The 25,785-nt window shown below is 36.3% G+C and overlaps 1 protein-coding gene across 10 annotated transcripts in view; it reads right to left on the reverse strand.

The window, feature by feature from the left end:
- SLC4A10 (solute carrier family 4 member 10) overlaps positions 1 to 25,785 on the reverse strand; it is a 374,879-nt gene that overhangs the window by 89,007 nt on the left and 260,087 nt on the right. For all 10 annotated transcript variants that reach the window (XM_074399589.1, XM_010329677.3, XM_003921935.4 and 7 more), the window contains 2 exons: positions 21,438 to 21,595; positions 18,311 to 18,398 (listed from right to left, as the gene is read on the reverse strand). In XM_074399589.1, coding sequence (XP_074255690.1) covers positions 18,311 to 18,398; positions 21,438 to 21,595 — 246 coding nt within the window. The remainder of the gene's footprint in view (positions 1 to 18,310; positions 18,399 to 21,437; positions 21,596 to 25,785) is intronic.

Here is a 25,785-nt window from a genome sequence, read left to right on the forward strand (position 1 = left end):
AGAATTAGGCAAAAATTATTTATGTGTGGGAAAACCAATTTCTAGAGGAAGCTTTTGCTTAAGAAATAAAAATTTATAAAATATGTTGGAAATTTCAGCAGTATTTATACCCTGGCATAAATAAATTAATTTAAAAGTTTAATTTTGTTTCGATTTTGAAAATAATACTAAGTATTTTCTGGATATACAGTCATTCCTCAGCATCTGTCAGGAATCAGTTTTAGGACTCCTTGCAGATACCAGAATATATGGATACTTGAGTTCCTTATATAAAACGGGGCAGTATTTGCATATAACTTATGCATATCCTCCTGTATTTGGAGGGTCTCCAACTTTCTATGGTTTCTCTTACAACCTTTTGACTTTACAATGGTGCAAAGTGAAATGCATTGAGTATGCTCCTCAAATTTCAATGGGGTTAAGTCTGAATAAACCTATCATAAGTTGAAAATATAGTAAGTCAAAAACATAGTTTCCACTTGTGATATTTTCAGTGTGGGACATAACCCCCCCTGCTATATAAATAGTTGTTATACTGCATAATTTTAATGCATATTATTTTTATTGTAACATTATTTTTTATTGTTTCCCCCCAAAAAATATTTTTAATTTTGGTTTTTAGAGACAGAGTCTCACTCTGTCACGCAGGCTGGAATGTTGTGGCACCATCATAGTTCACTGCAGCCTCGAACTCCTGCTTAAGCTCCTGTCTCCCGAGTAGCTGGAACTACAGGTGTGCACCACCAAACCTGGCTAATTTTTAAAACATTTCTTGTAGAGGCAGGGTCTCATTATGTTGCCTGGGCCGATCTAGAACTCCTGGCCCCAAATCATCCTCCTGCCCTGGCCTCCCAAAATGCTGGGATTATAGGTGTGAGCTACTGCATGCTGACTTTTCAAATATTTTTGATTTGCAGTTGGTTAAGGTCAAAGGCGCAGAACTTGCAGATACAGAGAGCCAACTCTGTATTATACCTATACAACAAAGAAAGTGTATTTCCATTCAAAGTATGAGTAACATTTCATATTTACCCTCTCCACTTCCCCTCCTCATACATGTGCTATGTTAGTCATGTAGGCTGTTCACAGATATTCCAGGTCTTCTTCTAGACCACATGGTAAGATTGTACTTCTTTGCCTTTTTTGATACTTGGATTAGGTATATTCTACCTGGGTGTACGTACATACGTCACTTTGAATGGAAGTTATGAGTACTAATGTGTAATTTATCACCTTACTTTTTTTTCTGGTTTAGTGACTGAGAAAACACAGGTCTAGATAGAGCTTCTATAAGCCCAGGGGGCCTAAGTGATAATGAGTAGAATCTCTCTCCTATATCTTGATGAACATTAGGCATGATATAAATAAACCCTTATAGTTTTAAGTCATTAAGATTTTAGTTGGTTATTCTGGCAGCATAACCTAATGTATCCTAACATACACAGGAATTCTGTACTTAATATAATAAGTGGGGAAAATAAAAATAAGGATAAAGAAAAAAATTAATTTACAGTGAACACAATATAAATATTTCTGATACTTTTAAAATTTCACTTAGGATGAAATGAGACAAGTATTTGAGATTAGGGACTCCTATATTATTGTTATTATTGTTATTATTTTTTAGATGGAGTCTCATTCTGTTCCCCAGGCTGCAGTGCAGTGGCATGATCTCAGCTCACTGTAACCTCTGCCTCCCATTGTTCAAGTGATTCTCTTGCCTCAGCCTCCCGAGTCGCTGGGACTACAAGTGTGCACCATCACACTTGGCTAATTTTTTAAATTTTTAGTAGAGATGGAGTTTCACCATATTGGCCAGGCTGGTTTCGAACTCCTGACCTCATAATCTGCCCATCTCGACCTCCCAAAGTCCTGAGATGACAGGCATGAGCCACTGCGCCCAGCTGGGACACCTATATCATTCTTTATGCTGGCCTATATTATAATGATCAAATATCTCAAAATTGCCAGGTAAATACTGCTTTCAACTATTCTGTTCTGCTTTTAAACTATTTGTTTCTATTTCTGGTTTGATACTCAATATAAACTGTTAAGTAATAATGATTATTTTAAAAAGCTTCTTTTTGCCTTTCCAACTAAGACTACCTCATGAAACATTATTGGTGTGATAAAGACTTTGCTTAGGATAACACAAAAATATCAATGATCTATTAATAGTTTTGTTGTATTTTGAAAAAGAGTTTTTTAAATATAAAAGCACAGATTTCCATGGCACGAGCCTCTTCTAAAGATGGTTACATGGCCCTGAGACTTCATTTGAACACTTAAGATCTTCAAATGTTCTTAGTCCTCAATAAGAGTTTAGCAACTCTACCCTTTTCCTGTTAGTAACAACTCTCTTGAAATCTTTCTTAATTTGATCACATTTAATTAGAAAACTGCTTTGAGAGATCACATGATCCTATACCCTGTTTTAGGTAGATGAATCTCCAAATTCATTCAGGACAACAGATTTCCTATTATTTTAAAGTTCCTTAAAGGTATAGATGCCATAATTTGTTTGATTTTAAATCATAAATGGCATTTACTGTTGTTTCCCTATTACCAGTTTTATCAATAATCTGATTACTTTACATTCCTCTTCTATTTTCTCTTTGTCTAGAAAACCTAACTGTCTGATTTCAGTGTATATCTGACTTCTCTGACCCGCTTCTCAAACAAGATGATACACTTTGTTAATACTCTTAACAGTGTCTCCTTGATAGCTTTCACTGTAATTATAACATTCATTATAATTATTAATTATATAATTCATTTTTTAATGCCTGTTTTCTCTGATAAAACATGAGCTTGAACATTCACTCAGTAAATATTCATCAAACTATTCAAGTGCTAGTGATAGAGCAGTGAACAAAACCACAAAAAAATCCCTTCCCCATGGGGCTTACATTCTAAGGGGAGGGATAAGATGAAAAGTAAACAAAATAAATGAGTATATATTTTGGTAGATGATGGAAGGTGCTATGGAGAAAAATGAAGCAGGAAAAGGGAATAAGGACATGACTGGGGACTGTTACAATTTTGAACAAGGTGATTAAGAAAGGCTTCCATGGGTAGATATTTCAGCAAGGACCTGAAGGAGGTAAGGATGCCTGCCCTATTATTGGAACAAGAGCTTTCCAGGCAGAAACAATTACCAGTGTGGAGCATGCATGTCATGTTTGAGAAGCAGCGAGAGGAAGAGTAGCAGATGATGTCTAAAAGGCAAGGTGGAGGAGGTGGAAGGACATCTTGTAGGACTTTGTAGGTCATCATAAGAACTTAGACTTTTACTCTGAATGAGTAGGAAGCCATTAGACGGTCTTGAGCAGAAGACTGTTGTGTTGAGCATAGGATGAAGTGGGGTAAAGGCAGAAAGAAAAACCAAGAGACTATTGCATTAATAGAATAATAATAGTGACATGAACCCACTGATGACAGTGGAAGCCAGGTGATAACAATGCAGAAAATTAGTACAGTGACAGGATTATGGAGATATTGTGAAAGTCAGCCCAGGAAGATTTGATGATAAATTGTATTTGGAATGTGAAATAATTAAAGCAGTCAAGGATGATTTCAGGATTGTTCTATGAGGCCGGTGACCATGTCTTTAATTTCTACCACCTTATCTCTAATATACAGTAGGCAATAAGCATATACTAAACATGATAAAAACATGAAATAAGACAATCATTATCATTCCCAGTTTAAAGATGAGGAAAGTGAGGCACAGAGAGGTGAAGTTATTTAATTTATCCCATATCATACAACCAAGACATGCCTTTCCTTCTTCCCTATTTCCTTATTCTACTTCTCTTTCTTCCTTTCATTTGCTTCTTATTTTTTATTATAAGTTCTAAAAGATAGGAGATTCTACATCACCTTTGTGAACTGATAAAACTTGTGAAGAAGAAGCCATAATAGATAATTAAGGAGTAAAGTTCTCAATTTAATGAGTGAGAAGAAGGACAGATCCAGAAAAAAGGCAAGAAGGAATTAGGAAGAAATCCCAGCATATGAGGTTTTATTTCCTTTTCTTTCAAGCCTGTTTTTACTATTCTTGGACTTTCAGATATTTCTTTTGGTTGATATTTCTTAAAATAAGCTTTTGAAGCTCCTCAGTAAATCTTGTTGGGATTCGGATTGGAATTGCACTGATTTCTCTCTCAGGAACACTGCTTGCCTGGACTGTGGCAATCGCTTCTCTTTGGTCTCTCTGCTTTCATCCATCCCCCTCCATGACCTATTCGTGTGTGTGTGTGTGTGTGTGTGTGTGTGTGTGTGATGCAGTTTTGCTCTTATTGCCCAGCTGGAGTGCAATGATCTTGGCTCACCGCAACCTACACCTCCAGGTTTTAGCAATTCTCCTGCCTCAGCCTCCCAAGTAGCTGGGATTACAGGCATGCACCACCATACACAGCTAATTTTGTATTTTGAGTAGAGACAGGGTTTCCCCATGTTGGTCAGGCTGATCTTGAATTCTCGACCTCAGGTGATCCTCCCACCTTGGGCCTCTCAAAATCCTGAGATTACAGATGGGAGCCACAGCACCCAGCCAGCATTTTAAAATATAATACAAATCATGTCAACTCTCTAATAAAAAGCTGTTTGCTTCCCAACTCATTCAATGTCCTTTTATAATCTACAAATATCCTGCACAGACTCGCCCTCATCCTATAAATTCTCTGACCTCATCCCCTACTGCTCCCTCCATTTCTTACTTCTGCCCACCAATGTTACCCTTCTTGTTCCCCCGATGTTCCAGACACACTTCCATCCCAAAGCCTTTGCTCTTGTTTATTCTTTTGCTTGGAAAGCTCTCCTCTCAGGTACCTACATAGGTTGCTCTCTTTTTTCCTTTAGGATGTTTGCTGAAATATTACCACAGTAAAGTCTTCTCTGACCATTTTATTTTAACTTGTAACTCTCCCCAGCCCATCTCTACCTCCCTTTACTGCTTTCATGATTTCCTTCACAGCACTTATCACCATAGGCCATATATTTTACTCTTCATATATTAGTCTTTCTTTTCACAAGACAGTTGGCTCAATTACAAAGAAAAGTTTTTCAGCACAAAAAGCTGAAAATTCCAAAAACCAGAGTGCCTCTTCTCCTTCAAAGAATCACAACTCCTCACCAGCCAGGTAACAAAACGAATAGAGAATGAGTTTGATGAATTGACAGAAGTAGGCCTAAGAAGGTGCATAATAACAAACTCCTCCAAGCTAAAAGAGCATGTTCTAACCCAGTGCAAGGAAGCTAAGAAACCTTGAAAAAAGGTTACAGGAATTGCTAACCAGAATAACCAGCTTAGAGAAGAACATAAATGACCTGATGGAGCTAAAAAACACAGCACAAGAACTTTGTGAGCATATACATTTATCAATAGCCAAATAAATCAAGCAGAAAAAAACAGTATCAGAGATTGAAGATCAGCTTAATGAAATAAAACATGAAAAGAAGATCAGAGAAAAAAGAAGGAAAAGGAATGAACAAAGCCTCCAAGAAACATGGGACTATGTGAAAAGATCAAACCTATGTTTGATTTAATGTACCTGAGAGTGATGTGGAGAGTGGAACCAAGTTGGAAAAAACTCTGCAGGATATTATCCAGGAGAACTTCCTCAACCAAGCAAGACAGGTCAATACTCAAATTCAGGAAATACAGAGAATACCACAAATATATTCCCAAAGCAGAACAACCCCAAGACACATAATCATGAGATTCACCAAGGTTGAAATGATGGAAAAAATGTTAAGGGCAGCCAGAGAGAAAGGTCAGGTTACCCACAAAAGGAAGCACATCAGACTAACAGTGGATCTCTGCAAAAACCCTACAAGCCAGAAGAGAGTAGAGTCCAATATTCAGCATTCTTAAAAAAAAGAATTTTCAACCCAGAATTTTATATCCAGCCAAACTAAGCTTCATAAATGAAGAAGAAATAAAATCCTTTACAGACAAGCAAATGCTGAGAGATTTTGTCACCACCAAGCCTGCCTTACAAGAGCTCTTGAAGGAAGCACTAAATATGGAAAGGGAAAACCTGTACTGGCCACTGTAAAACAATGTAAAAACCATTGACACTACAAAGAAACTGCATCAACCAACGAGCAAAATAACCAGCTAGCATCATAACGGCATCAAATTCACACTTAACAATATTTACCTTAAATATAAACAGGCTCATTGCCTCATTAAAAGACACAGACTGGCAAATTGGATAAAGGGTCAAGACTCATTGGTGTGTTCTCTTCAGGAGAACTCATTTTTTATGCAAAGATACACATGGTCTTGAAATAAAGAAATGGAGAAACATTTACCAAGCAAATGGAAAAAATAAAGTAGGGGTTGCAATCCTAGTCTCTGATAAAACAGGTTTAAACCAACAAAAATTAAAAAAAAGACAAAGAAGGGTATTACATAATGGTAAAGGGGTCAATGCAACAAGAAGAGTTAACTATCCTAAATATATATGCACCAAATACAGGAGCACCCAGATACATAAAGCAAATTCTTAGAGACCTGCAAAGAAATGTAGACTCCCACACAATAATAGTGGGAGAATTTATCACCTAACTGTCAATATTAGACAGATCGATGAGACAGAAAATTAACAAAGATATTCAGAACTTGAACTCAGCTCTGGACCAAGTGGACCTAACGGACATCTACAGAATGCTCCACCCCAAATCAACAGAATATAAATTCTTCTCAGCATAGCATCCCACTTATTCAAAAATTGGTAACACAATTAGAAGTAAAATGCTCCTCAGCAAATGCAAAAGAACAGAAATCATAACAAACAGTCTCTCAGATCACAGTGCAGCCAAATTAGAACTCAGGATTAAGAAACTCACTCAAAACTGCACAACAACATGAAAACTGAACAACCTGCTCCTGAAGGACTACTGAGTAAATAACAAAACGAAATAGAAATAAATAAGTTTTTTGAAACCAATGAGAACAAAGGCACAATGTACCAGAATCTCTAGGACATGGCTAAAGCAGTGTTTAGAGGGAAATTTATAGCACTAAATGCCCAGAAGAGAAAGCAGGAAGGATCTAAACTCGACACCCTAACATCACAGTTTAAAAAACTAGAGAAGCAAGAGCAAACAAATTCAAAACTGGCAGAAGGCAAGAAATAACTAAGATCAGAGCAGAACTGAAGGAGATAGAGACTGGTTATTTGAAAAGATTAACAAAGTAGATAGACCACTAGCCAGACTATAAAGAAGAAAAGATAGAAGAATCAGATAGACACAATAAAATAAGCATAAAGGGGTATCACTAGTGATCCCACAGAAATACAAACTAACATCAGAGAACACTATGAACACCTATATGCAAATAAACTAGAAGACGTAGAAGAAATGGATAAATTCCTAGACACATACACCCTCCCAAGACTAAACCACAAAGAAGTCAAATCCCTGAAAAGACCAATATATAAGTTCTAAAACTGAGGCAGTAATTAATAGCCTACCAACCAAATAAAGCCTAGGACCAGACAGATTCACAGCCAAACTGTACCAGATACAAAGAGAAGCTGGTACCATTCCTTCTAAAACTATTCCAAACAATAGAAAAAAAGGGACTCCTTAACTTATTTTATGAGGCCAGCATCATCTTGATACCAAAACCTGGCAGAGACACAACTACAAAAGAAAATTTCAGGCCAATATCCCTGAAGAATGTTGATACAAAAATCCTCAATAAAATACTGGCAAACTGAATCCAGCAGTGCATCAAAAAGCTTATCCACCACAATCAAGTCAGCTTCATCCCTGGGATGCAAGGCTGGTTCAACATATGCAAGTCAATAAATATAAACTATCACACAAACAGAACCAATGACAAAAAAACACATGATTATCTCAATAAATGCAGAAAAGGCCTTCAATAAAATTCAACATCACTTCATGCTAAAACCTCTCTATAAACTAAGTATTGATGGAACTAGATCTCAGAGATTTAGTAACAAAATGAAGCACACAACAAAATTTAGCAATTATTCGTGGAAAAAAAGAAAAATAGAATGTTCAATAATTCCACACTGAATATACAATAGCATACTTAGTAAATGATAACTTTATTGAGAACAGTTTAAGTAAAATTACAGTGGCAAACATAAGATTGCAATATGATAAGAAATGAATGAAGCCAAAAATATTCAGGATCAAGTAGAGACTACTCCTTCAAAACACTCAAGATTCATATTGAACCAACCCTTCTTCAAAGTACATGCTTCAAAAGTACATGCTGTTCTAAGCAGTAAAGAATTTTTTTTTAAGGATGGGGTAAACCTAGACATTCATTTCATATGTATTTCTTCCAAGTAGCTAATATGCGTTGTGCATGCTTGCTGTCAGGGTTCACTTAAGATCTAGAAGAGAGAGGAAACTGTTCACTCAAATATCCAGAAAAAGAAAAACAACACCTTTCTTAGTATTTTGTTTTCATTTTCATTAAAGTATATTATTTATATTAACATAGAATGGCTTTACTGATATTATATATTTGTTTATTTTGAGACAAGGTCTGGCTCTATTGCCCAGGCTGGAGTGCAGTGGTGCCATCACAGCTCACTACAACCTCTGCCTTTCTGGCTCAAGTGATTCTCCCACCTCAGCCTTTCAAGTAGCTGAGTAGCTGGGATTATAGCTGGGATTATAGGCAGCTAATTTTTTTTTTTTTTTTTTTTTTTTTTGAGTTTTGGTAGAGACAAAGTTTCACCATTCTGCTCAGGCTGGTCTCAAACATGTGCCATCAAGTGATCTACTCATCTTGGGCTCTGAAAGTATTAGAATTACAGATGTGAGCCACTGTGACTGTCCTATTGTTATTTTTAAATGAATTCATTAACACATATTTTTTAAATTTCTCAGTTTTAAGTTCCATTACGGTAAATACCAAAATATGTATGTATTCAAAAGCTCTTTGTGGTGCTTAGTAATTTTTGAGAATGTGAAGGAATCAACACATTAGCAGCAGTGTTGATAAGCACAATAAGATTTATCTCTATTAAAGCTCACAGAAATGAAGAAAATTATTGGCTTGAGTCAAGATAGAATATTGGTATGATAACTAGAATATGCAGTCATTGATTCATTGTTTACAAATTTGTGGAACCCTGACTGAGGGTCAGACACTGTGATAAGTCCAAAATTACAAAAGGAAGACAGTCTACCTAGAATGTGTTCCAAGTACAGAGAGGGAAAAAAACAGAACTTAGCTCAACAAATCTTTAATTGAGCAACTGGCAAAATCAGGGCACAAAAATGAATATTCAATGCTAAAATGCTAACTGTTCTCATGGAATTTATAGTTTGATAATGTAATCCAATGTACTATATTTTTTAACTAAAGTAAACTCTATGAGTCAACATATTAAATTCTATTCTGAATGAGTACAATTGTTCCTTTTTTCTTTTTTTTGAGACAGAGTCTTGCTCTGTCACTCAGGCTAGAGTACAGTGGCCTAATCTTTGCTCACTGACATTTCCACTTCCCAGGTTCAAGTGATTCTCCCCTTCAACCTCCTGAGTAGCTAGGACTACAGGCACATGCCACCACACCCAGCTAATTTTTGTATTTTTAGTGGAGACAGGGTTTCACCATGTTGGCCAGGCTGATCTCGAACTCCTGACCTCAGGTGATCTGCCTGTCTTGGCCTTCCAAAGTGCTGGGATAACAGATGTGAGTCATTACGCCTGGCCTAGTACAATTATTCAGTAGCCTTCAAAGCAATTAGATAAGCAGAACAATTGTTTCACCTCAGCTTTAAACAATACAAAACTGTTTTCACTTTTAAAAAAATTTAGAGGAATGCTGGGAAGATGGCCGCCTAAGAACAGCGCAGGACTTCAGCTCCCAGTGAAAGTGCAGAGGGTGAGTGTACGCCGCATTTCCAGACGAACTCTTATTGCCCACAGACCAGGAGATACCCAGGCAGAGGGGTCGCCAGCGTCGCAGTCCCAGCCGATGCGGCTGTTTTGGCCCCCGCGGGGCTGATTCTGTCCGCTTGGCTGCTGTGACCACGCCCTGTTGCTGCGGTTCTCCGTACAAAAGTCACTGGTCTGGGAGCCCTCATAGCTGGCAAGCAGAGCCCTGAGACGGCACAGTTCCCCACTCATCTGAAATAGCGAGTCAGGCCAGGAGATTCCTAGGCAAAAAATCCGCCAGGAGCCAGCGCCGCAGTTCGAGCCGACTCCGTGAGTCGCAGCACGGGAGATCCCGGCGCCTTTTCAACAAGCGACTGGAACACCGGGTCATTCAACTTAAAAGACTCTGAGTCAGGGAGCCAGGTGATCAGGCTCGGTTGGTCCCACCCCTCCACCCCCAACAACAACGAAAACAAAAACAGTAATTGGAAACCCTCGGGGTTGAGCCCTTCAAACCAAGCACAGCTGAACTGGGACGGTCCGGCTCGGCGGGGGAGGGGCTTCCGCCATTACTGAGACTCCCCACCTCTATGGAGGCAGGCTGCTGTTGCCGAGGCAACCCGCCGTTGCCGAGGCAACCTGCCACAACAGAGAGAGTCAGCCATAACAGAGGCGGGGCCACCATTGCGGAGACAGTTCTAACTAAGCCCATATAAAAAGGACTACAGGGAAGAGCTCAGGGCAGCTGGGCGGAGCCCACAGCAGCTCAGCAAAGCCCCTGGGGGCAGGCAGAGGCTAGGCCTGCTGCTAGCTGGGCCGGTCAGACCTGAAAGAAAAATTAAAAAAAAGGCAGTAGTGCAACGGAATCTCATAAAGCTCCAACTCCCTGGGACAGAGACAGACAACAGGTGGATAAACCCACAAAAATGGGAAGAAACCAGCGCAAAAAGGATGAAAACTCCCGAAACCAGAACACCTCTCCTCCTAAAAGGGATCACAACTCCTCACCAGCAAGGGAACCAGACTGGATGGATAAGGAGGGTGATGAAATGACAGAATCAGACTTCAGAAGGTGGGTAGTAAAAAACTACAGTGAGCTAAAAGAACATGTTCTAACCCAACGCAAAGAAAAGAGGAACCTTGAAAAAAGATTGGACGAACTGCTGACGAGAATGGATAGCATAGAGAGGAGTATAAGTGAATTGATGGAGCTGAAAAACGCAACACGAGAACTTCGTGAAGCATGCACGAGCTTCAACAGCCGAATTGACCAAGCAGAAGAAAGGATATCAGAGGTCGAAGATCAACTCAATGAAATAAAAAGAGAAGGCAAGAACAGAGAAAAAAGCGCAAAAAGGAATGAACAAAATCTTCAAGAAATGTGGGACTATGTGAAAAGACCTAATCTACGTCTGATAGGTGTACCTGAATGTGATGAAGAGAATGAATCCAAGCTGGAAAATACTCGTCAGGATATTATCCAGGAAAACTTCCCCAACCTAGCAAGGCAGACCAATATTCAAATCCAGGAAATACAGAGAACACCACAAAGATATTCCTCAAGAAGAGCAACCCAAAGGCACATAATCGTCAGATTCACCAGGGTTGAAATGAAAGAGAAAATCCTAAGGGCAGCCAGAGAGAAAGGTCGGGTTACCCACAAAGGGAAGCCCATTAGACTCACAGCAGATCTCTCAGCAGAAACCCTACAAGCCAGAAGAGATTGGGGGCCAATATTCAACATCCTTAAAGAAAAGAACTTTCAACCCAGAATCTCCTATCCAGCCAAACTAAGCTTCATAAGTGAAGGAAAAATAAAATCCTTTGTGAACAAGCAAGCGCTCAGAGATTTCATCACCACCAAACCTGCCCTACAAGAACTCCTGAAAGAGGCTCTACACATATAAAGGAACAACCAGTACCAGCCACTCCAAAAACACGCCAAATGGTAAAAAAGCATCAACACAATCAAGAATCTGCATCAACTAACCAACAAAACAGCCAGGTAGCATCAAAATGACAGTATTAAATTCACACATAACAATACTATCCCTAAATGTCAATGGACTAAATGCCCCAATCAAAAGACACAGACTGGCAAATTGGATAAAAAGCCAAAACCCATCAGTGTGCTGTATCCAGGAAACCCATCTTACATGCAAGGATACACAAAGGCTCAAAATAAAGGGATGGAGGAAGATCTACCAAGCAAATGGAGAGCAAAAAAAGGCAGGAGTTGCAATTCTCATCTCTGATAAAATAGACTTTAAAGCAACAAAGATCAAAAGAGACAAAGAAGGACATTACATAATGGTAAAAGGATCACTGCAACAAGAAGACCTAACGATCCTAAATATATACGCACCCAATACAGGAGCACCCAGATACATAAGGCAAGTTCTTAATGACTTACAAAGAGACTTAGACTCCCACACAATAATAGTGGGAGACTTCAACACCCCATTGTCAATATTAGATCAACCAGACAGAAAATCAACAAGGATATCCAGGACCTGAATACAGACCTGGAACAAGCAAACCTAATAGACATTTACAGAACTCTCCACCCCAAATCCACAGAATATACATTCTTCTCAGCACCACATCACACCTACTCTAAAATTGACCACATAATTGGCAATAAATCACTCCTCAGCAAATGCAAAAGAACAGAAATCATAACAAACAGTCTCTGAGACCACAGTGCAATCGAGTTAGAACTCAGAATGCAGAAACTAACTCAGAACCGCACAGCTTCATGGAAACTGAATAACTTGCTCTTGAAGGCTGACTGGATAAATAATGAAATGAAGGCAGAAATAAAGATGTTCTTCAAAACCAATGAGAATGAAGACACAACATACCAGAATCTCTGGGACACATTTAAAGCAGTCTCTAGAGGAAAATATATAGCAATGAGTGCCCACATGAGAAGAAAGGAGAGATCTAAAATTGACACCCTATCATCAAAATTGAAAGAGCTAGAGGAGCAAGATCAAAAACACTCAAAACCTAGCAGAAGACAGGAAATAACTAAGATCAGAGCAGAACTGAAGGAAATAGAGACACAAAAAACTCTTCAAAAAATCAATAAAACCAGGAGCAGGTTTTTTGAAAAGATCAACAAAATAGACAGACCACTAGCCAGATTAATAAAAAAGAAAAGAGAGAATAACCAAATTGATGCAATAAAAAACGATAAAGGGGATATCACCGCAGATGCCACAGAAATCCAAACCATCATCAGAGATTATTACAAACAACTCTATGCACATAAACTAGTAAACGTGGAAGAAATGGATAAATTCCTGGACACCTGCATCCTCCCAAGCCTAAACCTGGAAGAAGCCGAAACCCTGAATAGACCAATAACATGGTCTGAAGTCGAGGCAGCAATAAAGAGCCTACCACCCAAAAAAAGCCCAGGTCCAGATGGGTTCACAGCTGAATTCTACCAGACATACAAAGAGGAGCTGATACCATTCCTTCTGAAATTATTCCAGACAATCCAAAAAGAGGGAATCCTTCCCAAATCATTTTATGAGACAAACATCATCCTGATACCAAAACCCAGCAGAGAGTCAACAAGAAAAGAAAATTTCAGGCCAATATCCATGATGCACATAGATGCAAAAATCTTCAATAAAATACTGGCAAACTGATTGCAACAGCATATCAAAAAGCTCATCCACCATGATCAAGTAGGATTCATCCCGGGGATGCAAGGCTGGTTCAACATACGCAAGTCCATAAACATAATTCACCACATAAACAGAACCAAAGACAAAAACCACATGATTATCTCGATTGATGCAGAGAAGGCTTTTGACAAAATTCAACAACCCTTTATGCTAAAAACCCTCAATAAACTAGGTATTGATGGAACATATCTCAAAACAATAAAAGCTATTTACGACAAACCAACAGCCAATATCACACTGAATGGGCAAAAACTGGAAGCATTCCCTTTGAAATCTGGCACTAGACAAGGATGTCCTCTCTCACCACTCCTATTCAATATAGTACTGGAAGTTCTAGCCAGAGCAATCAGGCAAGAAAAAGAAATAAAGGGTATTCAAACTGGAAAGGAGGAAATCAAATTGTCTCTATTTGCAGATGACATGATTGTATATCTGGAAGACCCCATCATCTCAGCACAAAATCTCCTGAAACTGATAGACAACTTCAGCAAAGTCTCGGGATACAAAATCAACGTGCAAAAATCACAAGCATTCCTATACACCAGTAATAGACTTCAAGAGAGCCAAATCAAGAACAAACTGCCATTCACAATTGCTACAAAGAGAATAAAGTACCTAGGAATACAACTAACAAGGAACGTAAAGGACCTCTTCAAGGAGAACTACAAGCCATTGCTCAACGAAATAAGAGAGGATACAAACAGATGGAGAAACATTCCATGTTCATGGTTAGGAAGAATCAACATCATGAAAATGGCCATACTGCCCAAAGTAATTTACAGATTCAATGCTATTCCCATCAAGCTACCAATGACCTTCTTCACAGAACTGGAAAAAAACACCTTAAACTTCATATGAAACCAAAAGAGAGCCCGCATAGCCAAGTCAATTCTAAGCAAAAAGAACAAAGCAGGAGGCATCACACTACCAGACTTCAAACTGTACTACAAGGCTACAGTAATCAAAACAGCATGGTACTGGTACCAAAACAGAGATATAGACCAATGGAACAGAACAGAGGCCTCAGAGGAAATACAACATACCTACAACCATCTGATCTTCGACAAACCTGACAAAAACAAGCAATGGGGAAAGGATTCCCTGTTTAATAAATGGTGTTAGGAAAACTGGCTAGCCATGTGCAGAAAGCAGAAACAGGACCCCTTCCTGACACCTTACACCAAAATTAACTCCAGATGGATTAAAGACTTAAACATCAGACCTAATACCATAAAAATCTTAGAAGAAAATCTAGGCAAAACCATTCAGGACATAGGTGTAGGCAAGGACTTCATGACCAAAACGCCAAAAGCAATGGCAACAAAAGCCAAAATAGACAAATGGGACCTAATCAAACTCCACAGCTTCTGCACGGCAAAAGAAACAGTCAGTAGAGTGAATCGGCAACCAACAGAATGGGAAAAAATTGTTGCAGCCTACCCATCTGACAAGGGGCTGACATCTAGAATTTACAAAGAACTAAAGCAGATCTACAAGAAAAAAACAAGCCCATTCAAAAATGGGCGAAGGATATGAACAGATACTTTACAAAAGAAGACATACAGGAGGCCAACAAACATGTGAAAAAATGCTCATCATCACTGGTCATCAGAGAAATGCAAATCAAAACCACATTGAGATACCATCTCACACCAGTTAGAATGGCGATCATTAAAAAATCGGGAAACAACAGATGCTGGAGAGGATGTGGAGAAATAGGAACACTTTTACACTGTTGGTGGGAATGTAAATTAATTCAACCATTGTGGAAGACAGTGTGGCGATTCCTCAAGGACCTAAAAATAGAAATCCCATTTGACCCAGCAATCCCATTACTGGGTATATATCCAAAGGATTATAAATCATTCTACTACAAGGACACGTGCACACGAATGTTCATTGCAGCACTGTTTACAATAGCAAAGACCTGGAACCAACCCAAATGCCCAACGATGATAGACTGGATAGGGAAAATGTGGTACATATACACCACGGAATATTACGCAGCCATCAAAAACGATGAGTTCACGTCCTTTGTAGGGACATGGATGAACCTGGAAACCATCATTCTCAGCAAACTGACACAAGAGCAGAAAATCAAACACCATATATTCTCACTCATAGGAGGGTGTTGAACAATGAGAACATATGGACACAGGGAGGGGAGCACTACACACTGGGGTCCGTTGGGGGGAAATGGGGGAGGGGCCGGGGGGGTGGAGAGGTGGGAAGAGATAGCATGGGGAGAAATGACAGATATAGGTGAGGGGACGGAAGGCAGCAAACCACACTGCTATGTGTGTACCTATGCAACAATCTTGCATGTTCATCACATGTACCCCAAAACCTAAAATGCAATAAAAAAAAATTTAAACATTATTTGATATTCAATCAATGTCCTACTATAATTGACATGTCCTATTATAGCTAATAGCTCTTATCTTCTAGAGTAACTTTCCGGTTGAGTTTCTGCTTCTCTATCCTATAATCTACAAAGAGTTACAAATTACCTTTTAAGCTGCGCTCTAAAACTTTCAAGCCTAAATAATTGAAAAAATATGTTTTTATTAGATGACTGATGCTTATGCTCACATTTCAGTCTTTATTATATGATTGATACTTATTCTCAAGTTAGGTAGCTCTTACTAATCAAAGAAATAGATGGGAGTCCCTTCTCTGTTCTCATCCTAAATCTGTAATTTATAGAACATGGATGTTTCCCTGTTCTATGTCCACTTGATTGATTAGTCAAGAAAACTTTGCAGCTGACATCTTTCTGTTGAGAAACATTTTGATTCCCAATTGAGGAAGTAGAGGATGAAAAGAAGAGAGCTACATTGTTATACATGTACTCCCATGACATAGTAGGATCCTCTCACATTATCACATGTCTCATGCCCCACCGAAACCTTAAAATAATGCCCTAATTTCTTAGGTGGGGAAAGATTAAATTGTAGAATACCAATCACAGCATCATTTATTTTGCAATACTGTAAAAAATGCAAAATACTAATAAATATGGAAGTACTAAGAGCTTTTATACTGTGAGTGTTTTCTCAAAGAGAGTTCTGCTAGCTCAGTTGTGTGGTCCTCATTAAGCTATTTTTTTTTTCATCCTCCTGTCTTCTCAGAAATTTCCTGAATAGAGTAAGTTTTTCAGTACAGTGGATTGAATAATGTCATCCCAAAATACACATCAACCCTGGAGCCTCTGAATGTGGCCTTATTTGAAATAAGGATTTTCTGCAGATGTATGTAAGGTAAATATCTCAAGATGAAATTATACTAAATTAGGATGGGCCCTGAATCCAATGATTTAGATGAATTTAGGATGGGCCATAAATCCAATGACAACTATCTGTCTTCATAACAAAAAAATGAGAAGACACACAGAGACAGCTAGGAGAAGACCATGTGAATATGGAGACAGAGATCAAAGTTCTGTTGCCAAAAGCCAGAGAAGACCAAGAGCCACCAGAATATCAAAGAGACAAGGAAGGATCCTCCCCTAGAGACTTCAAAAGGAGTGTGGCCCTGCTGACACCTTGACTTCAGACTTCCAGCCTCAAAAATGTGGGAAAACAAATTACTGTCATTTAAGCCGCCCAATTTGTGGTAATTTGTTATGGCAGTCATTGTAAACTAATATACTCATTAAGTTGGTTCTTTTTGAAAACTGAGGGAAAACAATGTTTTTCTTCTAGCTTTTGCTTTCCTATGTATAAATATCAAAAACTAATTCATATGACTATAAAACATAATTTGGACAGATAGAATAATTTATAATATTGAACCCCCAAAGCAAGTTCAAATTTTAGCTTTTGTAAACTTAGAAAAAGTAATGCACAATACTAATTGATTCTTTTTACAGAATTTTCAAATATGTGCAGCCATGTATTTCAATAAATACATTATTAAATTATTTAGATGAAATCTAGAAAGTATATAATCCTATTTGTTCACTTACACTGAATTTTGATTTAATGCCCCTTCTGTGATCTACTGCATCTGTTCTTCCCGTTAACAGAACGAATTTCCATAATGTGTTGGAGAATCCAAGTCAAAGAGAATAGTGGTTTGATACTACTTTTTATGTTCTTATTTTAAAGATCTTACATTTTTGAGACATACACCTCTTTGAAAAGCTGGTGAAAGTTTTTCCAGTATAAAAAAATCTACATAACAAAACTTTTACATAGAAAAAGTTATGTGCTACATTTCAGAAATCACAAGCCCTTTGAAATCTATTTGCAACTTCTCAAATAGTTCCCAAACTCCCAGTTCAAAAACATCTATATTCAGACAACTGTAGAGAGTAGATACTGCATGCATTTTGGTGTCATGTATTCTATTTAGATAAACTGCTATTGTTTTTTCTTTAAACTTTGAAATTATTTACCTAAAACAAGATTTCCAATGATATTAACAATGGTGCTTATTTTGGCAGCATATATACCACAAAGGGAATATTAATAATACATTCTAAGTGTCACTGAAAAAATTTCTTTAGACTATGAAGTTTTAAAATATTACATTCATGTGTATTAATTTATTATCACTTTGGAAAACATTTTTCTAAAGGAAATTATATAATGGAAGCATGGGAGAATGGCATTCAATACAGAGAAATCTGATTCACAACAAACTGTCACGAAAACAGGACCTCCAAAAGCTTTAGGTAGACCTAGTTGGGGAAAATGCTCCCAATGAACTTGAATAAATACCTCATCTGTCATTAGGGTTGCAATTGATCTGCCAATCTCATGGTACTGTTGACCCTTTCCCAGGGGTCCCAGGAGAATGAACAAAAATCTGTAATTAAGAAGAAAAAAGTTTTAAGGTAGAAACATAAAAATAATTTTAATAATACAGAATCACTCATCTCAAAGAAATTACTGAAAATGATGATTTTGATGTGAAATACTTTCATGGATTTTCACAGTTCATTATTATTTTGAAAAAAATCTATAATGATGGACTCTTACGTTTAAGGTGTTCAAGCAATGGGAATGCATGCTATTTTTTTTTTTTAATCACAATGTTTCTCCATTTAGTTATCTGTAGAGCCTGTACAGTTATTACTGGAAATTTAAGGATTCTATGATCCTTACAGAAAGAGAGTGGGAAAAGTAAAATCTTATTAGACCTTTCTAAATGGGAAGGAAGAAAACTCGCTTGTTTGCAAAATAGAGAACAGTTCAAAGGGAGGAAAGATAACACAAGAACAAAACAGAGAAATATACAGTCGAAAACAGTAGGTGGATGTACAATTTTCATTATATAAAATAATTGTCAGGAATCAAAGATCAGTGAGGTGGAAGAAAATGGGGAGTTAATGATCTATTATTTATAATGCTAAGGAATAAAAATAGCATCTGCACTATAATATTCCATCTAAATTAGGTTGAACATTTGGCAAATTCATCATCACAAATGGTACTTTTAAAGAAATCAATTGATACTCTAACTTTAGCAGATTGGTAATTGCCCTGTCTCTGAGAAGGTCAATCCTTTGGGGAATTGTGAAAATTAAAGAATATCCTATATTCTGCCATATCATTCTGTTGTATTAATTTGTTAAATGATTTATGCTATTAAGTATGAATACTAATGGCTTTACAAAGTGTACTAAAATAGTTACTGTAATTCTACTCCTCATTTAGTTATAATCTTTAGAGATTTTACATGTTTTTACATGAGACAAATATTACACAATTTTAGGGGATGTGACAATATGTGTGTGGTTTCAGTTACAATTGAACCCAAGCCAATTTCTACTATGTAGAAATGTCCAGTATACATTAAAAACAGGGATGGTTTAATGTGGTGGCAAGTGCTTTATCAACTGTAATTTTTTTAAAGAAACTTCCTATGCACATCTTGCTGTTTTTCAGGTTTCCATTCCACAGGCTATTTTTAGTTCTAAAAGATTATTTTCTGACATTTCTACTATGTGTTGCCATTGTATTAATAGGATGCCCTTTTGTCTTAAAAAAAAAAAAAAAAAGGATAATTAGAAACCCTGAGTGGCTTTCTTTATTCTGTTTGTCCAACTAATCTTCCATTTTTCACCTTTCCTAACTAGTCTTGTCTTTAAATATCTTCTCATACAGTTGCTTTGCAGTACCCTAATTTTTTTTCTCCATTGTTCTCTACAAATATTTTGCTATCTCAGTATGAAATAAGGTCACTTAAACCTGACAGTTTTCAAAGTAAGGGTATATAATTGCATTATGGCTTTTTTCTACTCATAGAAATTTTTCTTTTCCTCCTTTTGAAATACAAGTACTATCATTGTCATAAATAGCCATCTTTTGCTCATAGTTTACCAGACACCTTCCTAAGTTGTGGAACACAAATGCACTGCTTGGAGGACTGAAAAGAAATTTGAAACTGCTAAAATAGTACCTCTACAATTAGTAAGTTTGACATCTTAGATATGAATCCCAGATTCCCAGAAACCCTGGATAGGTTACAGTTTGTCCATAGAAAAAAACAGCCTGAATCACACAGTCAGATGCCATTTTAATATGCTCAGTTCATCCTTTCCTTTTGTACATAAAAGTTGATGTGTATCAGAGCTCTCAGTAACCCTCAAACAGGATAACTAAAAAGTTCTTTCTATAACCTGAATAGTAACTAGATTCCTCCCTCAAACCATAGACAGACATAGGTACTTAAACACTGAATATTGTTCTAGTCAGCTGAGCTCTTACACAATGAGACCTCTCCTGCCTATGCTATTCCATAGTTGTAGAATATTTTATCCATAATCAAAACATGGAGTTATGTAATCTGCTGTATTGTGAGTTAAAGCCAAAGATCCACAGAGGACATATAATTCTACAGTTAACCCAGCACCTGAATTTTTCATCAAGGCAACTTGGCTAAGGCATTCAATGTTTGTAAGAGGAGGCATGCTAACAGCATTTGAGATAGCTGTAGCATCAAACAAAGGGCACCAGCCATATGGGAACAGGGCCCTAAATAGACATGTTTTGCTGTGGGAATAGGACTAAAGTAAAAGGCTATCTGCATTTTGGAATCACACTGATGGTAAGAGAATGGAAGAAAACAAGGCTCCTGGGTAAATTGCTAGGAACCTAATGTGCTAAAGTCAATATTCTGTTTTCCTTTCTTTCTTTTTTTTTTTTATAGTTTTAGTCATGGACAGCCTTATTCTATAAACTGATAAACAGCATAATTCAGTTTGTATTATGCCTAAGTTGTTAGTTTATTGTTAAATGAAAAACAAGTTCAGATCATCAAATTAAATTTGTATTTTAACTCAGATTCAACCATACTGCAATAATACTTCCATCAGTGATTCTACAGATCCTGTGGGTGGGAAGCCCACTGTTCCTAGCATTGAAACATATATTTGACAGGGGAGGGGCTATCCTAACTATGGCACTTACGTGCATCTTGAAGCCTTATTCAAGTGTAAGCAAACCTTAGTAACTGTTCTTTTTGAATTGGACCATACTCATGTACAGAATCCTTTCTTTCTTTAGCAGACAATTTAATGCAATCTTTAAGAAAAAGACTTAACATGTTACCACTTCTTTTACCAAAAATGTAAAAAAGAAAAAGAATTCGTATGCTTTCAGAGTACCTTGAGATGAGTAATATGCTTAAAATGAAACAAAAGTTTGAGAAAAGGGAGAAAAGAATAGAATAATTTTTAAAGCACCTTTCCCCTCCTCCACAAACAAAATTTAATATTAGTTTTGTGAATTTCATGTTAGTTTCTAGTCAAACTTCTAACAGAAAATTATATTTAATCCTCATTTTCTTTCCACAAAAAAAAATGGTTTAAGAAAAATACAAACGATGCTTTTATACTTTTACCTGGTTGGGATTGGTACTTCAGCCAATCCTTGAAGCAGTACAGCTGGAGACAACCTGACAAATGCAACTACAGTTCGATCCAAGAAGTCCAGTTCTCCCACTAAGATGTTTGATGCTTCAGCACCTGGAGGAATCTTTTTCATAAAATGCAGATCAACCTGCAAGCATCACCAGGCAAATACGATAAATCAAAACTGGAAAAATCTGGCAAATCACATTCTTGCACAGTGCTTCACATATAGGAATCCATGAATAAATATAGTTTAAATAAATATACACAGTTTGTTCATCTGTGTGTATCTCATTTGCCCTTTTTCCATAAAAAACTTTTTTTTAAATTGTGGATTATTTTAACTTATCATCAATAAGCTGAGTACTCTAGTTCTTCTATTTATTGTTTTTAAAATAAGTTTCTCCAGCGTCAACGATCTTGAAATGTTAGACAGGGAAAAGTATGTGAGTTCAGTTAAATAACTACTCTTTAACCATAATTTAATTAGCATTTGCCAATAGAGTTAATATTTTTATACTGTATTACTTAATTTTTGTACATAACACATTTTAATTAATATTCAAATATGCTTATTTCAAAAGAAATATAATCGTTTCTCTTTACAGTATAAATTATGACTTTAACCTCCTCTCTTTTCTAGTTGTTCTACATTATTCACATTATATACTTGGCCTTGTAATTATTCGATATTAGTTTTTCATCTGAGAATTTAGATATGACAGAGTAGAAAAAATCAGAATAAAATATTAACATTTGGAGTTACTGAAGAACTATAGTTGAATTTCTGACATGAGATGTTTGTGATTGAAATGAATATACACAAAGCAAAAGTGATCATTAGCAAGAAGAAATGCTCAGAATAAAGGATGAAGTCTAAAAATGAATGCAAAATATCCTTAACAATAAATATCAATTTTTATTGGCAGGGCCTCAGTGGAAGACAAGCAGTGACTTTAATGTAAACTGTGCAAGATCTATGTTTTGTTTCTAATTCACTTGAGTTGCTTTTTATGTAACGCTGTTTTTAGGGGAGTAAGAATTTATCTGCTCTAGTAATTGATCTTATGCTCTGATGTTAATATAATGAGGGCAAAAGATCAAAGTGAGAATAGCCAAGAGAGAGAGGAAAGAGCTCTGGCTAATATGAGTGAAGCTGAGAAGATTTTTTTTTTTTTTTTTTTGAAGCCCAGATAGTTCTTTTGCAGGTTTAATGATTTGAGAATATTTTCCCCAAAAACTTAAAATGAAAAAATATATAGTAATACTTTAGTGACTACATTAAATACGTTGCTTTCTGAAATCAAGACCTTAGCACAGCTATTTGGAAGTTTTATAACTAATAAATCTTTCCAAAAAATAAGGATACCACAAAATATATAACCTACCATATGAAGCATACATTCTTTCACAAGGATTAAATATAAAAATATTCTGTGGTACTCCATCAAAAATATCAAATAGAGCCAATATTTTATTTTAAAGAAAAGGAAGAATGATTTAACAAAGAAAAATTGCCTATAAAATATATAACAAATATTATGCATCCAAAGTTTTTAAGCTACAAAAATACTCCCAAATATAAATTTGTAAATTCACAATTCATGTACACTGGATTACATAGCAAATATTTTGCTTTTGTGGAATCTGATCTTTTAGTTTACAGATAGCAAAAGTACTTATTTACTATAATAAGTAAGGTTAAATTTCATGAAATTTATTGTGGTATTTTTGTAGGTATTTATCTAGCTAGGAGAAATGTACACATTTTAAATGATTTAAATTAGTAAAGCTTTATATTTTCATTGTAATTCAAAAATTCCAAAGGAGGGAATAAAAGATTTGCCATATACTGTTAGCCCTTTGAGGAAAACATAATAAATTTTCATAATCTTTTCAGTTTCTAAAAGAATAAACAGTTAAGTTTTCTCTCTCAATGGAAAGAACAATGATACAATATAAATACCAAAAACAATATTTAAAATGAGGAAACATCTTTTAAAAAAATCCAAAATTGATAATATGCATTATACTGATAATACCTGACATTTAAATTCCACCTTAAAAACTCTATAAACTCATTTATCACTTGACAAATGCCATTGTCTTAACTACTAAACTCTGTGCCTCAGGCAGATGACGATTATAGAAATAATTGTTTTAATATGAAATTTAATTACATCAAGAAGTACATAGTGTGTTAAAATAGTTAAATTTTGTAAAAGGAAATAAATGGTCATTACACATGATTTTTAAATTTACATAATACTTAATGTGTCATCAATAACCTTTTATTTAGAAAAATGCATTAAAATATACAGCATTTAATTTCAGGATAAGCAAATTCATCTTTTGATTTCAAATGGAGTAAGTTATAGTTCTATAACACATATCTGGGGTAGCCATTATATTATACTCATTACATTATATTGTTCTTGGAGTAGTCATATACTTTGGGAAGTAATCGACTATGTATTATCTAATTATATTATTCTATAGTCTATATAATTATATATTATTCCTGGAGCAACCTTACATTTTGTGTTGGTGTACTATATACTTCATGAAGAAACATATTTGACAAATCAACTACCTTTTTTTGTTTGATTATTTTTTGAGACAGGGTCTCACTCTGTCACCCATAGTGGAGTGCAGCAGTGCGATCCCAGCTCACTGGAGTCTCAAACTTCCTGGCTCAAGCCACCCTGATCTCCCAGTTCAGCCTTCTGAGTATCTGGGACTACAGGTGTGCCACCATGCCTGGCTAATTTTTTCTAGATTTTGTATAGATGAGGTCTCACTATGTTACCTAGGTTGATCTCTAACTCCTGAGTTCAAGTGATCCTCCTGTCTTGGCCTCCCAAAATGCTAGGATTACAGGTGTGAGCCACCATGCCCTTGGCCCCTTAAGCAACTTTTAATATAACAAAGTATTATGTTTAAAGACCTGAATGTAATGTCTTATAAAATTATAAATACCTAATGCAGCTCTAGGGAATGTAGGTTGAACTACATCCCTAAGACAACTGTCAAGTGAATGCAAACACTTGGAATGGACAAGAAAAAATCCTGGAAGCTTCTGGTCTTCTGAACAGGATCTTGAAGAAATCAAGCTATACTATTCTGGGTCCGTATTTACACTCATGCTTCTGGGCTCTCCAGACCTCACCTTTATGCTTAAAATGGAAAGATTTCTTTATTCTAGGCCTTTGATACTTAAGCTGTGGATGAGAAACAGTACATTTCTAGGGGAACAGGGAACAAAATTAGATAGCAGACCAAGGTAAAATTGGAAGTGTTTGGGCAAACTGCACACTAAAAATTAAAGGAAAAACAGATAGAAATTTAAGAAGAAAGTTTAAGTCTTCAGAAAATTATAGAAAGTACAAGAATATTCATAGGGATTCTCTGGGGAGAAATGTTGTCTTGACACTAACTTGCCAGTGATCTTGAGCAGCTCTCTTAATTGCTCTGGGATTCAGCTTTGTTGCTGACTAAATGAGATGTCTAAGGTTCCCTACAGTTCGAGGATTAAATAATAAAACTCTTTGTAATATGTTTCTTACACTAAACCTAAATGCAGAAGAAAGTTCTTTCTATGTAAAAAATTATGTGAAGCCTTCTCTGGGTCATTTGAAGTAAAAGAAAACACCACCAACATAAAAATCACGTTCTACTGTCAGTTTGAAAAAGACAAACTGTTTTGACACATCTGCTTTTTAAAAGTATTATGGGAAAATAAAACCTGGCAATTCAGGATATTTTTCTAAATCATTCCTTAAGTAAGTTTGATAGGTCTATCCACTGGAAGGCTTATAAATATGTAGGTTAAATGTAGATGGAATAAATATGATCAAATCATATATGATGAATAAAGACCTTTTTTCTCTTAACACCACAAAATGTTTGGAATTTGTATATTAAGATTCTGGGGTTCTGAATCTGCATATTAAGACTTAAAATACTAAAATAGTAAACTAACCTGGAAACTAGACAAATTTTGATAAATTCAATGCTAAACTAAAATCATAGGCTAAAAAAAATCAACTCATGCACCTGCAAAATCTGGCACTAAAATTTGTTTCCATAATGATAGATCACAATTGCTCTTTTTAAACCCTCGTTTTCTGCCCTCTCAGGCTTTAAAGTCAAAAATCTTACTGTCTTTTTTAAATTCCAAAACTAGGCTCACATTATTTTGAATCTTAAAGGATTCATTCAACAAATATATACCAAGTACTATTTAAGACACTAAAGATCCAGTAGAGACCAAAATATTTAATTTCTGACACTACCATCTCTACTACTAATGATAACAACAGTAAGCGTAACCCTTTT

Source organism: Saimiri boliviensis, chromosome 5 (assembly GCF_048565385.1).
Source record: "Saimiri boliviensis isolate mSaiBol1 chromosome 5, mSaiBol1.pri, whole genome shotgun sequence".
Lineage (NCBI taxonomy): Eukaryota > Metazoa > Chordata > Mammalia > Primates > Cebidae > Saimiri > Saimiri boliviensis.